The following is a 22,828-nucleotide window of genomic DNA, read 5'->3' as shown; positions in this document are numbered from 1 at the left end:
ATGGTCAAAAATCCTAACAGCTGGAACGGGCATGTGCCTTCACGTCAAGCTGTCTTTTTACACAGTGTAAAATCACTTTGTTCTGGAAGGGATGACAACAGGGGGAGAGTGGATCTGTTGGCCATCACCGTTACAAGGTGAGTCTGTAATCTTTTCAAATGCTTGGCCGTCTAAAGACAAGACAGCACTGGCTCTCTGTCTTTTCTCCAAGATGGTCTAATGTGTACAGTAGCCTATTTCCTCTTGCATAAATTCAACCAAACATCCAGCTACTAATTATTCATTAGGAATTAAGAGGCAAAACCATGTAATTAAGCAATTCTCCATATGACTGGAAAATTGCTACGGTGTAACATATGATCAGCGAATGTCATGCGTTCATAATATTACACACTATTTTCCAGAGCTTGTCGTGTGGCGTCATCTTCTTACCAAGGTTGTTTTCTCCGTTTGTCATTAAATATTGCTCACCTGAACCCATCATCTTTTCTGTCTGTCTGTCTGTGTCGCTGTCTGTCTGTGTCTCTGTCTGTCTGTGTCTCTGTCTGTCTGTGTCTCTGTCTGTCTGTGTCTCTGTCTGTCTGTGTCTCTGTCTGTCTGTGTCTCTGTCTGTCGCTGTCTGTTGCTGTCTGTGTGTCTGTCTGTCTATGTCTGTCGCTGTCTGTGTGTCTCTGTCTGTCTGTGTCTCTGTCTGTCTGTTTCTCTGTCTGTGTCTCTGTCTGTCTGTGTGTGTGTGTGTGTGTGTGTGTCTGTCTCATTTAAGGCTGGAAAAAAGACACGAGGCAGAGGAGAACTCTCCTAGTAGCGAGAGGCCTATGAAAATCAATGATAATTTTGCACAAGGAATGCGTAATCCAATACATGTAATTAATGCAATTAAGTACTGTATGTTGTCACATGTTGGTATCCATTACAAAGCCTTTGATATTTTCATTGCAGTTGAGCAACTCACTAAACTATCAATCATTGTTTTTATGTCTGGTCTGTCGGCTTGCGTATAAAACCGGGGAGAGGTCACCACCACACATCCTCTGAGGTCCCGCTGAGGTCAGAAGCACTGCTTTAGGCAGGATGAGCCCTGTCAGGAGACTGACTGGTGGTCCTTTGTAGCTCAGTTGGTAGAGCATAGCGCTTGTAACGCTAGGGTCGTGGGTTCGATTCCCGGGACCACCCATATGTTAAATGTAGGCACGCATGACTGTAAGTCGCTTTGGATGAAAGCGTCTGCCAAATGGCATATGTATATTATATACAGTTATATTAGAGGTTTAAACAGTATAGTAGATTGTTATCCATTGACTGCACATGGCAGATATTGATCAATGTCATTGATTCTCTTTCTCACAGTTGATACAAAATCCTAATGCTCTCCAAAAACAAGACGACCCCATTCTGTGATACAACATTTAGAAATGGGGTTAGAACAGAGAGCTGGGTGGTATTGCAGTGTAAGCTACCATTTTAGGAGTTTAGCCGCTGAGACTGTTTGAATACCTTCTCTGCCCTCTCTCCCCCAAAGCCTCATAACATGCCCAGCAGTTCAATTCCTGGCTCTTCGTCCAAAGCACAGAGGTTATTGAGCATAGAATGAGGCTTGCAAAGCAAGAGCACAGTGAGAAACGCATTGTGGTGTTGTTGCATGGTCTATTCCCACAGATGGATTCAAGCTGGGCCCAGAGGCCAGACAGTAGACCTCTGCTTGGCCTCCTGGCTGCCCAGGTCTGACTACAACAGAGAGGGATGCTGATACTAGCACACTGTCTCATGTTTGATGACCATGGAGGAAATATAGTGTGTTTCCTAGCAGTTGTAGCCTATGTTTTGTAATGGCAGGCTTTTACTGTCACCTCACGTGGAGATTACGTCCCTGGGATGTCTGGTGGAGTTTTAAACGTGCTTGTTAAAACGTTATTGCTGAAAGGTTTGTGATAAAAAGGGGGACATTTTGATTTCTGGTTTAGACCCAGTTTAATGTTCCTTTCCCATTCCACGGTTGTCAGAGCATTTTATCAGGCTTGTGCTTGATAAACATTGATTAAAAGAATACATAAAGAAGTTGAGCTCATAGCCAAGACAAGCTACACTTTATGAGAATGTCTTGTACACAGTTTGACTTGAAGGCCCAAACCAACTCCTGCAAGGAGAAACAAGTTTATTTGGAATTTCAACTCAGAATTTAAATGAAAAAACGACGTATTCTGGGAACAAAACCAGTCTGGGATTAACAGGGCCGATAAATCCCGCTCTCTGGGTTAGGGGAGAGAGAGTTGGAACTGACTTAGAGGCTCAGGGATGGTTTATGGTTGGACCCATAGCTGACCAGCACCTCCATCTGTCTGACTGAGAGCCCACTGAGCAGTGTGCAGCCTCTTCATCTCTCCCTCTCTCTCTCTCTCTCTGTGTGTGTGTGTGTGCGCCATGCCAGCTTGCCTGAATCCGGGCACTGAACACCACTCCCTTGGACTCTTGCTGCACTTGGATCTTCACATTGTTCCCTTTACTCAGTGAATCAACCATAGTTTGATTCAGCATTCACCTAATCTGCCTCCATGATATTATTATTTCACTTAGGACCATAACAAGTTGTTACGATAACCAGACAGTCATATTTTACATAAACTCTTATGACCTTGCCAGATGATATGGGTCAAGCCTCATAGCTGGCATACCTCTACTTTAACCCACATTGGCAACAAGTGTTACATTTATCCCCCTGACTCTCATCGTGGATGTTTTTCTCCCTTTGATCTCTGACAGACCTGAGTTCCTCCAGTCCCTCCAGAGAGCTCTGTGTTGTGTTTGTGAGCCAGGTCGTAGCTGAGCTGAGGCTGAACGAACAACGCTGATGATTAACGGACAGTGGGCAGTGGGTGAATCACTTCAGTGCCGTTGCTCCTCTCCTCTCCTCACTGCTCCTCTCCGCTCCATATCTAATACATCATCCAAATGAACTCAGTCAATGTCAGGGCATGCGGCAGGTAATTAATGCCCACAAGTCATTAAGCCCGGTCGCACAATACCACCGTAGCAGCAGCCTCCAGTGGGAAGAAGAGACCAGCGGACGGAGGTGCCCTTTGCTTGTTTATTAATAAATTTGAGGAGTAAATGGACAGAGCGCTGGCACGTTAACAAGTCGGCGCAGGCGGTCAGCTTAGATTTTTTAGCCGGGACCTCTGAGGAGAGGGAGAGAGGATATATGAGTGTTATAAGTGTTTATGGTATAGGACCACATTTGCTCTTCCTGCAGCTATAGTTCTGTCAAGGAGCAGCTGTTGGAAATTGTGCTTGAGTATTTTTTTCATCTTATAGCAAGGTGAGGATGCTGTACACTGTTCAGATTCTTCATCTCCAGTACATAAGCAGTGTTATTTGAGACACGGAAATGTCCATTCAGGGAGGTATAGACACCAAAAGTCAGACATGTTGCAAATTCCTCCTGCCATGGATACAGCATTAGAATGATAGATTGCGGATCACTTTCCCCCAAAAGGACCACATTTCCACCCAGCACACACATTCCTAATAGACTGCCACAGTTGGGTCCAGATGTAGCTTCTTAAATTAATGTTTCTTCCCATGATGGACACCGGTGTTATGGCCTTTGGAGACCTCAATACCATGTTGAGTAAACGCTCTTCAGAGGCCTCGCGCTTTACGCCTGCCGAGGTCCCACACATTATAAACAGGAAGAGGAAGGAATGTTGGGACTCGGCTGCTTCTATTCAGAACTCACTCCTCCACTTCCCCTCTCCCCTCTGGTGTGTGTCATCACCACTTTATCGGAGCCCCTTGACGGGAGGAAATGTACTCAGAGTTTCCCAGGGCAACCACTAGTGCCCAATTCCTGCTTTCAATAGGTGATACTTGTCCCTGGTTGAGCTATGTGTTTAATGGATACGTGTTTGTGTGTGTATGCTCAGTGTTTATCTGTATTTTACAGTTGTCTGTTGGATATGCTGTGTGGTTGCACCATGATACTGTATACCTATTCTTAATAGTTAGTCATATACAGTATACTATTATTTTTATGTCTGCCTCCAGTATGAAGGAAGTTAGAGGTAGTTTCGTGAGCTAATGCAAGCTAGCATTAGTGCAATGACTGGAAGTCTATGATATCTACTAGCATGCTAGGGACAGTATCCTATAATCCTTCACTGTTGGACTTGGTAATGTGAAAGGGAATGCTGGACCAAGGTTATATATCCATGGTTCTGTTGACATAAACCTATTTGACCATGTGGACTCAGACGTGGCCACCATGACTGATCGAGAACAGAGACAAAATATGGCTTAACCCAGTCTCCTCTCACCGTCTGGGTCGGGAAAAACACAGATTCTTTCTACTGACATCCGAAACAAAAACATCCCTTAAAAGGATGATCCCAGATCTCCCATTTGTTTTATCTGGAATAAGACAAATGCATGGCAATGATTTTTAAGTAATAGTGGGTAAAACAGCCAGCACCGTGATCCAAAATAAACGTTCAAAACCCAATTCCAGATGTAAAGTCCCTCTGTTCAGGCAACTGTGCATAGCAAAGTTTTTAGTCAGTAAACACTGTGTTGATATAGACTGACTTCTGTTAGACTGTGTAATATCCCTCATTATTCCATATCTGGCTGTTCTATGTTTCTGACCCCTGCTTCTCTGTAGTCTAAAGCTGTGTATTGCTGTAGGCAGTTGGGAGGGAGCAGGGGAACGTTTTGGCGAATCAAACAGCACAGAGAATCCCTGTGCCCTTTGCAGGGGTCAGACGGCTAAAGGCAGGCAGTGTGTGTTTACTGGGCTAGTCTGCACGGACACAGGCAGCATGCTCCTAAAAGTTGTGTGTGTGCGCGCGATATGTCATAGGCCAGACGAGAACAACTAGCGTTAACCTCGGCCTGAGTTAGAGCAGAGGAGAAAAGAGTTGGCATTTCCCCAGGCGTGCTGATAAACGTTTTGGCAGGAAGGTCTTTGCAAATCACAACATTCCTTTTTAGCCTTTTAAGGCTATTTTTACCATTCAAGGGCCTGTTCGTCCGGTAAGCACCTTTTTTGTTTGTGAAAACAGGAAAGACTGGTTTGTATTCTGTACGTGTGGGAGGTTGGCTCCTGTTTCTGTCAATATTGATGATACAACCGTCAAGTTCAAAGTCAAACTGTATTTTCTCAATGTATCTTCATTTATTTTGTTGCACTCCTTAACTTAATCGCATATTTCATGAATTAGTTGCCTAAATAGAAAGTCAAGATGATATATTATAAACAATTTAAGATGAAGCTGAGAGCAGAGATGCCTCAGTAAAGTTGGAAGACTTCCCAGAAAGATGTGCACAATTTCTCGCTGTGTCGTGACTGACCCATACGTCACAGAGTGTTGTTGACTCCCAGTGTTTTCGGGGACATTCCACTGGTCAAAAAGCCATCTCTGACTACACGTCCACAGCAGCAATGTAAGGACCCCTTGCCGGCCGTCTTCCTGTTGCCTGCGTGTCCCAGTGAATGTGGCCTAGGTTGCGTCAGAGCTGTCCAGGGGCTGTGAAATAAATAATGTCTTAAGAGGATTAAGGGGACCGGGGCCACATCTCGCCGGAGGTTACCACGGTTACAGTGAGAAAGACCCCGGCTGTCACCGCGCGTCAACGTCAGTGGTGGTGTCTCACTCCCCGTGCCCCCCTCTCTCTCTCTCTCTCTCTCTCTCTCTCTCTCTCTCTCTCTCTCTCTCTCTCTCTCTCTCTCTCTCTCTCTCTCTCTCTCTCTCTCTCTCTCTCTCTCTCTTACAATAGATTTACATCCTGTTGATATGTTACTTAGTGTATTGGATAGTTTATTTTGATTTGCACCTAAAGACCATTCAAGACGTTGACCTCTCTATTCACACCTGAATTATTCAATAAAGGTGTGTTCAACTCATCTCTCTCTCTCCCCCTCTCTCTCTCTCTGTATTGCAGAGCCTGGATGAGTTGGATGACGACGGAGGGGAGAAGGAGACGGAGGAGGAGCAACAGCTGACGCAGCTCAACACGGAACAGAACGAAGCCATGACCTCTGACCCAGGGGCCACCACTCACTTACTACAGGTGTGGACCAGGTCACATGTCACCCAACCTCACTGACCTTTACCCCTTAGTGTAATACCTAGGGCCTGGAGTTTAGCCTGACCATGTAACCAGAGCAGGATAAACTCTGGGCTCAAGTCATATCAATCAATAAGGAATTTGGCTCCCCAAGTTATTGTACACAAAAAAGGGTTCTATCGCTTGCTTCATATATGAAACCCCTAAAGGTTCTATATAGAACCCTTTTATATGGTTCTTTGATCAGAACCCTAGAGGTTCTTCTTCACTGAACCGAAATGGTTCCATATACTGTAGAACACTGCATGGTGCCATTTATGAATTATGGCTACTACTATTAAATAATAATATTTTGAGCTAAGAATATACTTGAATAAACAATTAAATAATGGCAGAGTTTTTAGAATTTGCCATTTAAATGTCAACATAGTTGGAAATATGCGCTGGTGGCCAGGGAGGCATCTTTTTGTTTGAATGATTCACCACTTCACAAGCTAGCTATCTCTTTCAAATAAACTTGAATTATGGGATATGCCAAATAGAGCTACAGACCCAGTCTGACATTGGCAATTAGCTAATTTTTTCTTTTATTTCAGTGTGCAGTCAATTGAAGGGACTATGTTTCATTAAAACCATTAGAAGACTGTTGCTGAATGAGATGTATAAATTATTTATAATAAATTAGGTATAATAAGTATTGGTGATTCAATAGCCTAGTTAATCATTACATTACTTTTAACACACTATCTATGTTTTGCTCAGTCTGGCAGTAACCCAGAACTATCAGAGGCTCTCTCTTTCGGCTGCTGCGGACAACTACATGTAAGTTGTTCTTCTACATCATACTAATTATATGTCTGCATAGCATTTTGGCAGGTTAACTCATGCTTATTTCTGAAGATTAACTCATTTTGTCTTCTTCTCTGGAACCAGTCAAGCAGCTAGCCCAGTGTGTTAAAAGAATGATGGCCCACGTCAACTCTGGCTGACTTCTTTACAATACAATACTTTGTCCATTAGTTAGTGAACAACAAAAAGGTGTCTTCTGCTCTGTTCTCAACCCCCCCCCAAACAGCAGACCTCACACATACAGTTGAGATGATCACAGGTTCAAGCTGCAGTGCAGTTCCCCTGGATGGAGAGCATGTTCTGGGGTTAAGGGGCTTGCTCAAGGGCTTAACGTTAGGGGAATGTTTTGAGGATGTGAACCCAGCTGCCCTCCAGTTGTCAGATCAATTCTGCAACAAAAACAATCCAGCGCCCGGCCCGGGATTAGAACCAGCCACCTTTCGGCCACAGGCCCAACTCCTTAGCCACTGGGCTAGCTGCTTGACTGGTTCCAGAGAAGAAGACAAAATGAGTTAATCTTCAGAAATAAGCATGAGTTAACCTGCCAAAATGCTATGCAGACATATAATTAGTATGATGTAGAAGAACAACTTACATGTAGTTGTCCGCAGCAGCCGAAAGAGAGAGCCTCTGATAGTTCTGGGTTACTGCCAGACTGAGCAAAACATAGATAGTGTGTTAAAAGTAATGTAATGATTAACTAGGCTATTGAATCACCAATACTTATTATACCTAATTTATTATAAATAATTTATACATCTCATTCAGCAACAGTCTTCTAATGGTTTTAATGAAACATAGTCCCTTCAATTGACTGCACACTGAAATAAAAGAAAAAATTAGCTAATTGCCAATGTCAGACTGGGTCTGTAGCTCTATTTGGCATATCCCATAATTCAAGTTTATTTGAAAGAGATAGCTAGCTTGTGAAGTGGTGAATTAAAGTAGCCTAGCTTTTTCTGTTTGGCTTCATATATTTTAATTAAAGAATCAACTTTGCTTACCTTAATACATTAACAAATGTGCTTATTGGTAGGCTAGTTGCAAGTTGGTTCAACCAACATCCTCGGGCTTTGTCATGCTGGAATGGATTGGCAGTTCGTTTTTGAATCGGAATGGCAGTTACATTTTGAGTTAACCAAAAGTTTCTAGAACTCCTTTTTTATGAGTGCATGCTTTTATTAAACACATAATTTCCACTTGCTTCTAGCTAGAATTTAGTTTGCAACAGCACAAGTTTGGGCCTGGCTGTTTGCCACTCAGACCATGGCAACAATGTTGCAGAATATGAATGAAATATTTCCCTTGCCATAGAGCGCTAACGTGTCGGACGTCAGCTCGCCATTTTTCTGAACAGGCGAAGTCATGCAGCAGCAGCATTAATATAGATATAAATGTCAATGGGAAAACAGCTAAAACAAATTAAGAGGGAATGTTAGCTGTCATTTCAGAGTTTGATGTGACTGGGTTAGCTTAATTTCTAAAATCCCCATTACACTCTGGGAAGGGATAGAACCCTCAAGGTTCTTTGTCTTCACTGGGTGTATATATATAGAACCTTTTTTAGTAAAGGGTTCTTTAATATCATCTGAAGAACCAAAAGGTTCTATATAGAACCCCAAATAACCCTTTTTTTCTGAGTGTATAGTACAAAACAGGATAGACCTCTAGATTCCCATGGTGATCTACAGCTGAGTCCAGCCCAACACACACACTCCCCTCCCCTGAGCAGAATGTGATGATGAGATGGATAGATAGATAGATACCACAGTGCCACCAAACAGAGGCACTGTTGGTCAGAGAGAAATCACTCCATAGGCTGCTTGAGAAGAAGGGCGCCGCAACCAATGCATTGCTCTATATCAGGGTTTCCCAAACTGCCCTAGCACTACACAACTGATTCAAATAATCAACTCATCATCAAGCTTGGATTATTTGAATCAGCTGCGGAGGGTTAGGGCAAAAAGCAAAACGTGCACTCCTTGGGGACCCGAGGACAGAGTTTGGGAAACGCTGCTCTATATAAACCAGGTCGTATGGCAAAATGATGCACTACAATACGCTACAAATACAAATGCATTCTCATTCTGTGTAACCATTCTCTGAGCGTGATGACATTAGCAGTACTAAAAACACATAGCTTGGACAGCTGTGTTTTTGAGATGGTCACAACACAGCACAACACAGCTCAGCTTAGCTCCAAGGTCCATAGGGCTAAGTGCTAACATTAATCAAAGGTTCATTTGGAGCCTGTGTTGCAGAAAGTCTCTCTAAAAACACACTTCAGAGCCGTATCTGGAACTAATCTGTAATGTATGAGTCCCTGCCTATTCAGGCCCCTGCATTAATAGATATCATAGGAAGGCCAAGCCGATTTTATATATACACATGTAGCTACAGTATATGGTTTTGCAAACTATTGTGTTTTGATTGTGGTATTGTATGTGCAATGGATTTTAAAGCAAACCATTGTAGAGCATAACAGACGTGACTAAGACTGAGTCCATACTATCAGGCTTATTGTTATTGTTATGATTGTCTCTATAAGCAGTGATGTCTCTATAAGCAGTGATGTTGAAAATATCATGTTCTGTTACTTTTTCCTTGAGGAGATCATTACTGTGCAGTCAACAAGTGTGCAATTGAAGTGCTGTCAAACTCTCTGTGCAGAGACATGAAAGGACATCAATGAGAATATGTCCGTAACGAAGGCAACAGCAGAAGCACTCATCTGTGTAACTATGAGCCGGAATATAATACGATTTCGATTTCCTCCTTGTGTTTACAGATAGGGTTTCTGTCTGTACTATACAGTATGTCAGATGATATATTTGTGTAAAGCTGTCCAAATGTAGTTAGTAATTTAATGTATCAAGTCAGTAGGCCCGCAAACACTTAATTCACTAGAAATAAGAGTCAGCACCCACCCACTCATTTAACCTATGTGTCATGTGTAGCAAGTAAAGAGGTTTATACTCCATTGATGTACCATATAGTGAATCCAGAAGATTAAGATGTCATAACACATACTTGAACCACACTCCTTCCCACTGAGACATAACCAGATTACACTTCAGCCATTTGAAATGAGACATGGAGGTGCCCACTCCACCCACCTTACCACTGCAACATATTTCCCTTAAGTCAGAGCAGATGTGGGCACTGCCATGACTAACCACTGGGTATCTCCCACACTGCATCTCACCCACTGCTCTACCACTCCCTGTCTTTGGTTTAAGGATGTTTGACGGTCATATTTGGTTGTGTGTTGTGCCTTTGTGACCGTAGTGACGAGCTAACAGAGGAAAACAGACAGGAGGGAAGGAAGGAGACATACAGAGAGAGAGAGTAAGTGGGGATAGAGAGAGAGGGATGGAGAGAACAATAGAACATTTGGAAACGTGTATTTACAGGGAGCTGTCAAGCAGACATCTGTAAAGACGGAGCATTCCAAAAATGTGCCATTTCATTCTGACCCCATTTATCACACAGACAAGCGGTTGCCATGTTGGGCTGTGTAATATACAGCTACCTCGAGAGCAAACTGTCAGGCTTTTTAGCTTTTGCACTGGTATCAAGATGTCTGGACTGAGACGGTACTGGCAACTTCAAATACTAAGAAAACGTTGACGTTTCTGCAGAACAAAATGATCCCCTATCGTTTTGAGTCCAGACAGTGTTGCATCAATAATAAATTAACTTGATTAGTGAGCTTTCCGACTTTCATTTGATAATGAATGAAAGTAATCCTTCTACCCCCCCATAAACAATATAAATATATATATATTGGGTGGTTGTCCCACTAGCTATCATAAGTTGAATGCACCAATTTATAAGTCGCTCTGGATAAGAGCGTCTGCTAAATGACTTAAATGTAAAAAAAAATGTAAAATAGTTGATTCGTATTTCTCTCTTTTCATCCTTTCTTGGGTCTGTCTATCTGAACTAAGTAAAACACACTATCCTCCCCTTCTTCCTCCTCTGTGGAGCGCTGTGTGTTCCTGCTCTATCACAACCCTTTCATGAAGATGTGACTAGGTAAAAGCAGTGTAACACTGACCAGTAGAGCTGTGACAATACCTGTATTGCAATATTTTTTCCATGCCAAAAATGGAAACACGAAGCAGACAACTATTTGGTCCTTTAAAAACCCGCTGTTTGTAAAATATTGTGTGCTATAGTTTGGAAAATAAATACATGTGACTCTGGATGACAACATAAGGATGTTTGTTTCCAACATCAGGGCTGTTTTCCTAAAGACGTTAAATCCACTTCGTGTTTTGTTTCCTTGCCACGATACTAACGAGTATCGCAATACTGTGTATCCTCCCGGCCCTACTGACCAGCCCATCTCAGTGGGAGGGAGAACAAAGAGAGTCCTGTAATGGCAGCAGCACTATCTCCTCCACTGTCATCATTTCTCTCTGTTCCTACTCATCTATTTAATATCCCCATCTCCTGCTGTCAACCCATCCACCCACACACAATATCACCTTTTGATACACATGGGATCACACACACACCTGTACACACGCACATACACGAATAATCACACACACACACACATTGGTGTCTTTCTCTTCTTGCCTATGGTGGCGTTCCTCTGTGAGGTAGTGTAGTTTCAGTGTAATCAAGTGTAGTTTCAGTGATGCCCGTGTCACAGAGAGGCCCTCTCTCTCGCTCTCTGAGGCCCCAATGTGGTCCTGGTTATCAGGCCTTACCCCTCTGTGGTATGTGAGCTGTACAAGGAAAACACTTTCCCTAAACCTGGATCCTTGTCAGAGAAACAACCATAGGGAACATTCCACCGGATCATCTGCTTCTAATGTGGTGCTGGGTCCAAAGGGGGGAATGGTTTGGGTTCTGAGTTCTGAAACTGTGTGCGCTGTATACACTGAGTGTACTAAACATTAGGAACACCTTCCTAATATTGAGTTGCACCCCCACCTTTTTTCCCTCAGAACAGCCTCAATTCGTCAGGGCATAGACTCTACAAGGTGGCAAGCGTTCCACAGGGATGCTGGCCCATGTTGACTCCAATGCTTCCCATAGTTGTCTCAAGTTGGCTGGATGTCCTTTGGATGGTGGATAATTCTTGATGCACATGGGAAACTGTTGAGCGTGAAAAACCCAGCAGCGTTGCAGTTCTTGACACAATCCGGTGTGCCTGGCAGCTACTACCATACTCCCGTTCAGAGGCACTTAAATCTTTTTTGTCTTGCCCATTCACACTCTGAATGGCACACATACACAATCCATGTCTCAATTGTCTCAATGCTTAAAAATCTTTCTTTAACCTGTCTCCTCCCCTTCATCTACCCTGATTTGAAGTGGATTTAACAAGTGACATCAATAAGGGATCATAGCTTTCACCTGGATTAACCTGGTCAGTCTGTCATTGAAAGAGCAGGTGTTCTTCATGTTTTTTTATACTCAGTTTAACTATATACACATGTAGCTACAGTATATGACTTTGCAAACAAATATGTTTTGATTGTGGTACTGTATGTTCAAATTATTTTAAAGTAAACCATTCTAGAGCATAACATACGTGAATAAGACACACACACACCCCGTTGTGGTATCCAACACCTTAACAACCCTCATTTTCATTTTTCATTTGCACCTGTCAGTCCAGCAAAGCTTGAGAATCTTTTCTGGAAGGCAGGCACTTTCTCCTCCCTGCCCAGTTTTCAAATGCATAAATTAAAGCTTCCCTGCTTAGATGTAATTTGCATTTACATTTTTAGTCATTTAGCAGACGCTCTGTAGTGTTCTCTAAGCTTTTCAGAAGTTTGCTTGTATAGCCTGAGACAATATTGTCAGAGGGTATCACCTTTGTTGGACCAAAGATTACAAGTGTGTAAATCAGGTTAACCAGATGAATATGTATCCTTTACAAGACTGCTGCCAGCTAAAATAGGTCATTGGCTGTAGTCCTCTCATTTTGCCAGTTGAATTGTTAGGCCTCACCTTTTGAAATGTCAATCATGGACCCATAATATGACCGAGTGCCTCCAGAGTAACAGATAGGGATCTTAATCGGCTTTGCAAGGAGACATAGATGGAGAATTCAGGGCATCGGCAGCATGCTGGAATGCAAAAGTAGGCCTATTGTTTAATTTTTATTAGGCTTGTCTTCTGGGATTTCTGACAATGGTCTGTCAAGCGCACAAAGGCTGTCAGATTGCAAACCCATAAATTCCTCTTTTTTTTATTTTTATGTGCATGTGATTTATGAGTGGGAGAATATTGTCATGAATTATATATTTGGCCATGGATAGATGGGCAGACCGACACAGACTGACTGACACGAAAAGCCGCCAACTTGACCATGAAAGGTATTGCCTATAACAAAGCCTGTAGTCATTAATGCAGTAATATGTTTAAAGGTCCCGCCAACGCCTCAGTATAAAACATTGCCTTTCATCTTAATGGCTTTGGCACACAATAAATCATTATATTCTTGTCCGACATCAAACCTGTCAACTACAAAGTTTCACTGAATTCCTTTTAATGCATTTATTCTCACCATTTACATGTATGTAGTTCTGTCCTTGAGCTGGACTTGTCTATTGTCACAGAAATGCTTTAGTATTTAGCACACAGGAATCTGCCATTTCATATTTTTTTATTTACTTTAACAGGTAAATATTTAAAGGTCCTTATATTTACCTAAGAAATGATGGGTTAATATACATACGCGTCTAACTTAAACTACAAGTCGGCATCTAATGTGAACTTTTATTAGGCATGCCTTCCTTCTGGGATTTCTGAAATTTTAATGGCCTGTCAAGTGCACAAAGGCTGTCAGATCGCAAACATCCATAAATTCCTTTTTAAAAAAGGTGCATGTGATTTATGAGAGGGAGAACATTGCCATGACGCTATTCCTCTTTTCCTGGAGTGGCACAAAGCTATAGGCTACAATATCTTGTTGGACATTTATGTTGAGCATGTTTTGCTACTGTAGTGGGCAGTAATATTTGACGTGTGTGTATATACAGTATATATGATATCATAAATACCTCACATGCGACTCGTCATAAGACTAATTATTTAGCCTATTAAAATGTTTATCTGACTCCATAAAGATAATTAGCAATATGCAAGAACACTATAATTGAGCTACAGTAATAGGCAATCAAGAAATGTCTGAGAAAGTGTATTTGATTACTTTGGAAAGTGAATGGATTCACATACAAGGCATAAAGCTGAAGTTACAAGGCAATACTGACATTAACAAAGCATTATTCTAAGAATGATCAGAGAGTGAAAAATAGGAGCTGGAAATGTAACATCAATACAGCTCATTCATTCATAGTGTTGTTTCCGATGCTCTCTGCTCTTCTGAGGCCTGTCTGTTCTCTGTAATAGTGGCTCTTAGGACTGCAGCAGAGGCTGTTAAGCATGATAAATAGAGCCGCACAGCCCCATAATGCAGCGCTGTGAAGTATCCTTACTTAAATTGCATTAACCTTGTCTCAGCAACTCCCAGCCCGGGATGCAAGACAGCACACTGGGAAGCAACCGCCGCACGGTGGTCTGTTAATGTGATGAATGCAAACCGGGAGAATATCTGAAAACGATACATTCTTTCAATGTCACACGCAGCAGCAGGGTCGTGTTTCTCATTCACACAACTCTCTACAGAACAGCCAGGCAGACCTCTGAGTCCTTGACTCCCTTGGCCTGTATGGTTGTGTAACCCTTGTTTTTTATACATGCAAGATTAAGACACTTTCAGGTATGCATGCATGTTGGGTTGTGAGCATGAAGACATTTCCGTTCTCTGCAATTTAATGGACAATAATATTTTTTTATGCTGTTTTATGTAGTCAAATATCTATTTGATCAATACATTGTGCACCACAACATGCGAGCGCTGCTGTAATCTACTATTCTCTTGATCGTGTGTTTATAAATCCCAGGGTTTATATGAAAACATTTTGTTATGTTCACTAACCTTTGGATCTGATTTGATCTTATCACTATGGAAATATACAGACAACTGCCAAAATAAAGGAAATACTTGAGTTGGGCTGGGTAGTAGCCTGGTTTTTAAGAGGTTGGGCCAGTAACCAAAAGGTTGCTGGTTCAAATCCCCAAGCTGACTAGGCGAAATCTGTTGATGTGCCCTTGAGCAAGGCACTTAACCCTAATTGCTCCTGTAAGTCGCTCTGGATAAGAGCGTCTGCTAAATTAAAAAGAGGGATACAAAGTATATTGAAAGCTGGTGCTTCCATACAGGTGTGGTTCCTGCATTAATTCATCCCATCATGCTTACGGTCATGTCTAAACATGCCCAGTTGCTTATTATTTTGTCTACCATGTCTAGAAGAAGAGATCTCAGTGACTTTTTAAAAGAGGGGTCTCAAAAGAGCATAGGGGGTTTAAAGGGTGTGTATGTGTGTCTGTCACCAGATCTCAACCCAATTGAACACTTATGGGAGATTCTGGAGCAGCGCCTGAGACAGTGTTTTCCACCACCATCAACAACGGCAAATTATGGATTTTCTCGTGGAAGAATGGTGTCGCATCCCTCCAATAGAGTTCCAGACACTTGTAGACTCAATGCCAAGGTGCATTGAAGCTGTTCTGGCAGCTCGTAGTGGCCCAACGCTCTATTAAGACACTTTAAGTTGGCATTTCCTTTATTTTGGCAGTTACCTGTATGTGGCTGGTGTACACACTATGCATTATTTAGTAGAAAAACAGTTGACAGTAAACCCCTGTGTCAGTGACTCAACATAAAACTGTCAGCAGTGTTTCCACCATAGAGGAGGATATAAGCATAATCGTCCCGAAGCCCAAGGACATGAATGAATAAAAAAAATATATATATATATAATAATAATAATAAAATAAAAAATTTAAAAAAAATTTACAAAAAAAATATATATATATATATATATATATATATATACACAGTGGGGGAAAAAAGTATTTAGTCAGCCACCAATTGTGCAAGTTCTCCCACTTAAAAAGATGAGAGAGGCCTGTAATTTTCATCATAGGTACACGTCAACTATGACAGACAAATTGAGATTTTTTTTCTCCAGAAAATCACATTGTAGGATCTTTTATGAATTTATTTGCAAATTATGGTGGAAAGTAAGTATTTGGTCAACTACAAACAAGCAAGATTTCTGGCTCTCACAGACCTGTAACTTCTTCTTTAAGAGGCTCCTCTGTCCTCCACTCGTTACCTGTATTAATGGCACCTGTTTGAACTTATCAGTATAAAAGACACCTGTCCACAACCTCAAACAGTCACACTCCAAACTCCACTATGGCCAAGACCAAAGAGCTGTCAAAGGACACCAGAAACAAAATTGTAGACCTGCACCAGGCTGGGAAGACTGAATCTGCAATAGGTAAGCAGCTTGGTTTGAAGAAATCAACTGTGGGAGCAATTATTAGGAAATGGAAGACATACAAGACCACTGATAATCTCCCTCGATCTGGGAGCTCCACGCAAGATCTCACCCCGTGGGGGTCAAAATGATCACAAGAACGGTGAGCAAAAATCCCAGAACCACACGGGGGGACCTAGTGAATGACCTGCAGAGAGCTGGGACCAAAGTAACAAAGCCTACCATCAGTAACACACTACGCCGCCAGGGACTCAAATCCTGCAGTGCAGACGTGTCCCCCTGCTTAAGCCAGTACATGTCCAGGCCCGTCTGAAGTTTGCTAGAGTGCATTTGGTTGATCCAGAAGAGGATTGGGAGAATGTCATATGGTCAGATGAAACCAAAATAGAACTTTTTGGTAAAAACTCAACTCGTCGTGTTTGGAGGACAAAGAATGCTGAGTTGCATCCAAAGAACACCATACCTACTGTGAAGCATGGGGGTGGAAACATCATGCTTTGGGGCTGTTTTTCTGCAAAGGGACCAGGACGACTGATCCGTGTAAAGGAAAGAATGAATGGGGCCATGTATCGTGAGATTTTGAGTGAAAACCTCCTTCCATCAGCAAGGGCATTGAAGATGAAACGTGGCTGGGTCTTTCAGCATGACAATGATCCCAAACACACCGCCCGGGCAACGAAGGAGTGGCTTCGTAAGAAGCATTTCAAGGTCCTGGAGTGGCCTAGCCAGTCTCCAGATCTCAACCCCATAGAAAATCTTTGGAGGGAGTTGAAAGTCTGTGTTGCCCAGCGACAGCCCCAAAACATCACTGCTCTAGAGGAGATCTGCATGGAGGAATGGGCCAAAATACCAGCAACAGTGTGTGAAAACCTTGTGAAGACTTACAGAAAATGTTTGACCTGTGTCATTGCCAACAAAGGGTATATAACAAAGTATTGAGAAACTTTTGTTATTGACCAAATACTTATTTTCCACCATAATTTGCAAATAAATTCATTAAAAATCCTACAATGTGATTTTCTGGATGTTTTTAAATCATTTTGTCTGTCATAGTTGACGTGTACCTATGATGAAAATTACAGGCCTCTCTCATCTTTTTAAGTGGGAGAACTTGCACAATTGGTGGCTGACTAAATACTTTTTTCCCCCACTGTATATATATAGAAAGCCAGAGCATCTTGGAACAACTGTACCAATTCATAAACCAAAGTACTATACACAATACACATACAGATTTGCATTTAGACAACCATTTGAAGTTCTCTATGGAAGTTCTGTACCGTACACAATTATTCAGATTTCTCTATAGCGAGAACTGCCTTCCTTATATCTTTGAAGTCCCAAAGCCTCTAATTAAGTGTGATTCCTTTTGAAGGTCTTCCAGAATTTATTAAGGGACCTCTCTGGTTCTGCTGTCAGGGAGACAGAGCTAGAGACTAAGGTCCACCACCGGCACCAACTAAACCCCACTCTCTGATCAAGTGGAGGAGAGGCAGAGACCCTCAATCACACCAGTGGAGTTGCACTGTTCAGGGCCATATGGGAGGAATTGATATCGATCTGTAGTGTGTATATATCTCTGGTCCTGACCTTGTTTTGAAATTGAGATATTTTTTTATCATAGGGGATCAGTGGGGGCATCACCGATGCGTGGACCTTTAACTCTAAGATTATACTAGAATGGGAAAAATGATTAACGTGTGTCACCTCGAGTTACACAACAGATTGCATGGTACAACTGGGGGCTGTATGGTGATGGGTAAGCTATTAGATTCAGGGGAGCTATCTATATCAGTTCAGCAGCAGAGGTTCAAGAAGGTTTATACACAACCTGCAGGCTTTCTGTAATAGCTATTCCTGATGAATTTCTGCTGATGTTGATGCCATGTTATTTTGTTGTTGTCTCGGTGTTGCACACACAACCACGTGCCCCTGCACTGTGTGTGTGTGTGTGTGTGTGTGTGTGTGTGTGTGTGTGTGTGTGTACATGCGTGCATGTGTGTGAGCCTAGGTGTGTCTGTATGTGTGCGTCTACGTCTGTACGTCTGTGTGTATGTGTGTCTGCACCCAAGGCAGATTAATGAGGAAAGGTGGGCTTTGTGTCAGGCATTGACAAGCTTTTCAAGCTGATTATTTTCAGAGAGTCACTTCGGTGCATTTCACATTCTGGACAACAACGTGTTGAATACTAAAATACTGACTAAACAGTTTCATAACTCCAAGCTACATATCATCATTTTCCTCAAGCACATCGAGTATTCATCCTAAACAAACATGATAGACTTCCCTTGCCTTTGTTCATGTATTTCTTAGCAGTTGGAAAGGAACCTCCCCCTGACCTAGCCCACCAGTATGTCATGTACTGTACTGTACAGAAGAACCCTGGCCTTCTGTTGTCTGAGGATCCCCTTCCTATAACATGGCTCTCCTTTGTTTTCCTAGGATACTCTAAGATCCGGGAGTGGCCGCCAGCAGAGGTGAGAAACCTTCCATATTACTTCTGTTGAGAATGAGGGCGTATATTATTGTGTCTGGTTTGGTGGGAGTGAATGTGGCGATAATTGAAGAAACAGAGAACCAGGAAGAGAAGGCAGCAGTTTAGTAGAATTACTATAGCAGATGACCTTGCATGTAATTAAATAGATTTTAAAGTTTCACAACTGAAAATGTCCTCTGTGTTTACGGTGCCTGTCAGAACTAGAAGTTCCAGTTTGATTTCAATGTGTCAGAAATGACAGCACAGCTTAACTCGCCAGGGTGTCCTCTAGAACAGGGTTTCCCAAACTCGTTCCTGGGGCCCCCCTGGGTGCACGTTTTGGTTTTTGCCCTAGCACTACATGGCTGATTCAAGTAACCAACTCATCATCAAGCTTTGATTATTTGAATCAGCTGTGCACCAAGGGAGGGCCCCAGGACCGAGTTTGGGAAACCCTGCTCTAGTAGAAGACTGTACTCCAACAACAGCCGCGTACATTTTGTAAATGTTGTTCAGACTATCGTTTGACAAGTTGGAAGGCAATGCAACACTGACGTAACATGAGGGCATATCAAGCCGACCCAGTGTCTTGATAAGGAGTTGAAGTTCAAGGTCGGAAAGAGTTGTTGCTGATTACAGCTTATGTCCCCTTCATACCACACACTTACTATGATTGACATATTGGAGCATACATGAGTCAATTAATCCACACCAAGTCAGTATATTTCTTGCTTATGGTGTGGCCATTGACACCTCAATGTATCTCCTTGCTACACTGCTAAATGTCCAAAGCCATAGCCATTGACACCTCAGTTTTGCTGGACACCACACTGCTAAATGTCCAAAGCCATAGCCATTGACACCTCAGTTTTGCTGGACACCACACTGCTAAATGTCCAAAGCCATAGCCATTGACACCTCAGTTTTGCTGGACACCACACTGTTAAATTCCCAACCACCATTTGGACATTATTTTCCACCATTTGCATAAGGACAATCAGCATCAAATTGTGAAGTTCTGTGTGATCCCGGCCAAGTTCACCAGCTGACGCTCCCAATCTGGTCCAATAATGATGTCCTCCTGTGATTGGCTGGCCTCCACTGTCGGGTGGTCCAGTGTTGTGGAGCAGAGCGGCTGCCAGGTGGGCGCCACAAGATGGCTGAAAGATTGGGCAACCCCATCTCTGTGAACGCCAACGAAACTGTACAACAGGCTGCTAATGCATTCACACCATCCTCTCTCACTACACTATCATTATGGTTGATATTGGCTATTATAGCGATCTGCCTGTTGCTGGTTGTCAGTCTTTGGAGATGGCTTATGACTTTAAGATGGATGAGCCTTCTCTGTTCCCCTGGGGCTCCACTTTATAGTTCCTCTGCTAGCAGATCACACCAGGCATCTCAGTGCTTGTTGTGTGTGGCCGTTGGGTTACTACTCTGTTATTGGCTCTGACTCTCCTCTCCAACCACCACCTGCTGAGACCTCCAGGAGTGGATCATTGTCTCTGCCTGTCTCCCATGCGCTCTCTGCGGGGCGCTAATGGACCAGAGTGGGGTGATTAGCACAGAGGACATGGACGTTTAGACTGGGTGCCTGGCAGATGCTGCAAGCCCTGGAGACGGAGGGAGGGAGGGAGGGTGAGCGAGCTATGGGTCCATGGTGAGCGGGGAAGGTCAATGCCATGATGGGGCCCACACTTTGGAACATACTCTGTGTGTGTGTGTGTGTGTGTGTTTGCACCTACAAGGGAGGAGTGGCCTCGATTAGCCTCTGCAAAAAAAAAAAAAAAAAGTAACTTTATCTTGGCAGAGGCAAGTGCCATGGAGAGCATTTCAAGGACTTTCTCTCTATCAAAAGCAATGGGCACAACACTTTTTAGTTCTGAAAAGAGTGGGTGAAAATAATCTCTGTGGGCTCAGCCTCTGAGTTACTGAGGAAGTAAATGTCAAATAGCCCCAAAAAACTGCATTACTGCCTGTGAGTGTTTGTATTATGAGTGGTGGAGCCTCCTGGCTAAAGAAAAGAGTGGCTGATCAAAGCTGGGATGAATATGGCATTACTCCGATGGATGGGGAGATGGGTCTGATTTCTGCCTCTAGGGAGCTTGTGATTGTATAGTCTCAAACTCTTTAGAACTTTTTTTTATTTTACTGCTCAGCATAAGTAAGTATTCAACTGGTATTCAACCTTGTTTAAGAAGTATTGAAGTTTGCTTTCCTGTAATGCAGACATACTGTACTCCTCCAAGAGAGTGGTATCTCTCTTAGTTTAACTGGTCTATTGAATGCCCAGTAGGTAACAGCCTGAACACACTACAGGTGGTATACAATGGAATACTATGCTTTTCTGTAGCAATTCCAGAAGCGTCACTTTTTTTTTTCATGGTCCTTTTTGAGAAATATGCAGACAACCCTGTCAAGCAATGAGGCGAAGCCCACAGGCTGCCCAATAATTTGATTCCCGGAGAGAGTTTTTGGACCCGGCACAATCCGCACGGGTACAAATATCAGGTAATTATTTAAATAAAGCCGCTAGGAAATAAGTTCCAATATTCCCCTCGCTGCCCGAGAGTCTTCTCTCAGAGAAGAGCAAGAACGAGAAAGGGGGAGAGAGAGAGAGAGAGAGAGCTGTTTATGTTCCTCACTAGCTGCAGCCCAAGGACCCCGTAGCACCTCTTTTCACTAGCCGATGAATAAGGACGCTTTGTTTGCTAATGACATGAAGTGGATTTATGCAGGGCACTCTTCACACATCTCAGCGTTCAAGGTGGTCATATTTAAATTGCCTCATATTCAGAATCCATTCTTCGCCTTTCGAGATAAAACGCTGATGGGTTTTATGTTCTAATGGAATAAAAGGTAAAAAAAGCTTTAGAAAGGTATAAATACTTGTTCTCTCCACACTTAAGTCTGAGCATTTAGAGCTGTATTGTGCATTCAACAGTGTCTGAGTCATACACTACCACAGCTTTTCAGTTTTGATGTGATACTTTTGAATGTCAGGGAACATCTCACAAATCGGAGGTTTATACGTTGTTAATGGGATTTACTTCACAAACTACAGGTGTGTGTGTGTGTGTGCGTGTGTACAGTATGAAAATGTATGCACTCTAACTGTAAGTCGCTCTGGATAAGAGCGTCTGCTAAATGACTAAAATGTAAATGTACTGTACCCAGTTCTATTATTGACATGAGTCTGTGTTGAAAGCATTGGTGTTGGTCAGAAGTATTGATGTGTGTTGTGGCAGCAGCTCTGGAGGTCCTGGTTCTGAGGAGGAGGCGGGGGCAGGGGGGAACAGTCGACACCGCCGCAACCGTCACGGCAACGCCACCGTACCCGGAGGACTGGAGAGGAGGGTGGAGGAACTGGAAAAGGTACTCGAAATTAGGCTTGCTCTACCATTCCCCCAGAAGTGTGCACTCGGTCACTCCCCCTCATGCATTTAACACATTGGATTAGTGCAAGTAAGCATGGCTGGTGGAAGGTTCCGCATTAGGCCTATCGTTCACTAGTTGACAACTGTATTACAACGTAGCCCTATCCATCATCACTATCCAATGTTTATAATGTGACTGTGATGATGTCTTATTTGATTATTTCAGAATGACTGTTATGTTTCTTGGCACATTTGACATTTTATTGTTGGTATTTGTTATCATTCCTATCTACTGCTATTTCTCTCTCTCATTTCCTGAAAGACCTGTGTTGTCTGTCTGTCTGTCCGTCCGTCCGTCACAGGGGGCAGAGAGACTTTGATTGGTCTCCACTCCCCAGGCCCTGGTGCTATAATTGTTTTTAAAGCATCTATCAGCATCCTGATAAATCTTGAGGATTTCTTTTAAAAGATGAATTCCTCTCTGAGTCGTTTGAGCGGCTGCACAGTCTGGCCTAGCTGTTTGTCTTAAATCAGTTGTAGCCCTCCTATATTCCTGACTGCAATAACTCCTCTGTGTGTTCAGTCAGAGAATGTCCTTTCCTGGAGGGAGGGAGGGAGGGAGGGAGGGAGGGAGGGAGAGTTCTCTCTTCCCCATCACCCTGTTCTTATGAAACACTCTGTACTCC

General features: G+C 42.8%; 1 protein-coding gene across 2 annotated transcripts in view; it reads left to right on the top strand.

The window, feature by feature from the left end:
* LOC121579051 (PRKC apoptosis WT1 regulator protein) overlaps nucleotides 1-22,828 on the top strand; it is a 69,436-nt gene that overhangs the window by 39,968 nt on the left and 6,640 nt on the right. Inside the window, exons 3-5 of one of the 2 annotated variants that reach the window (XM_045208939.1) lie at nucleotides 5,935-6,063; nucleotides 18,729-18,763; nucleotides 22,014-22,140. In XM_045208939.1, coding sequence (XP_045064874.1) covers nucleotides 5,935-6,063; nucleotides 18,729-18,763; nucleotides 22,014-22,140 — 291 coding nt within the window. The remainder of the gene's footprint in view (nucleotides 1-5,934; nucleotides 6,064-18,728; nucleotides 18,764-22,013; nucleotides 22,141-22,828) is intronic. The other variant, XM_045208940.1, reaches the window with a different exon arrangement.

This window comes from Coregonus clupeaformis, chromosome 28, assembly GCF_020615455.1.
Source record: "Coregonus clupeaformis isolate EN_2021a chromosome 28, ASM2061545v1, whole genome shotgun sequence".
Lineage (NCBI taxonomy): Eukaryota > Metazoa > Chordata > Actinopteri > Salmoniformes > Salmonidae > Coregonus > Coregonus clupeaformis.
This window is presented reverse-complemented; position numbering and strand designations above follow the sequence as displayed.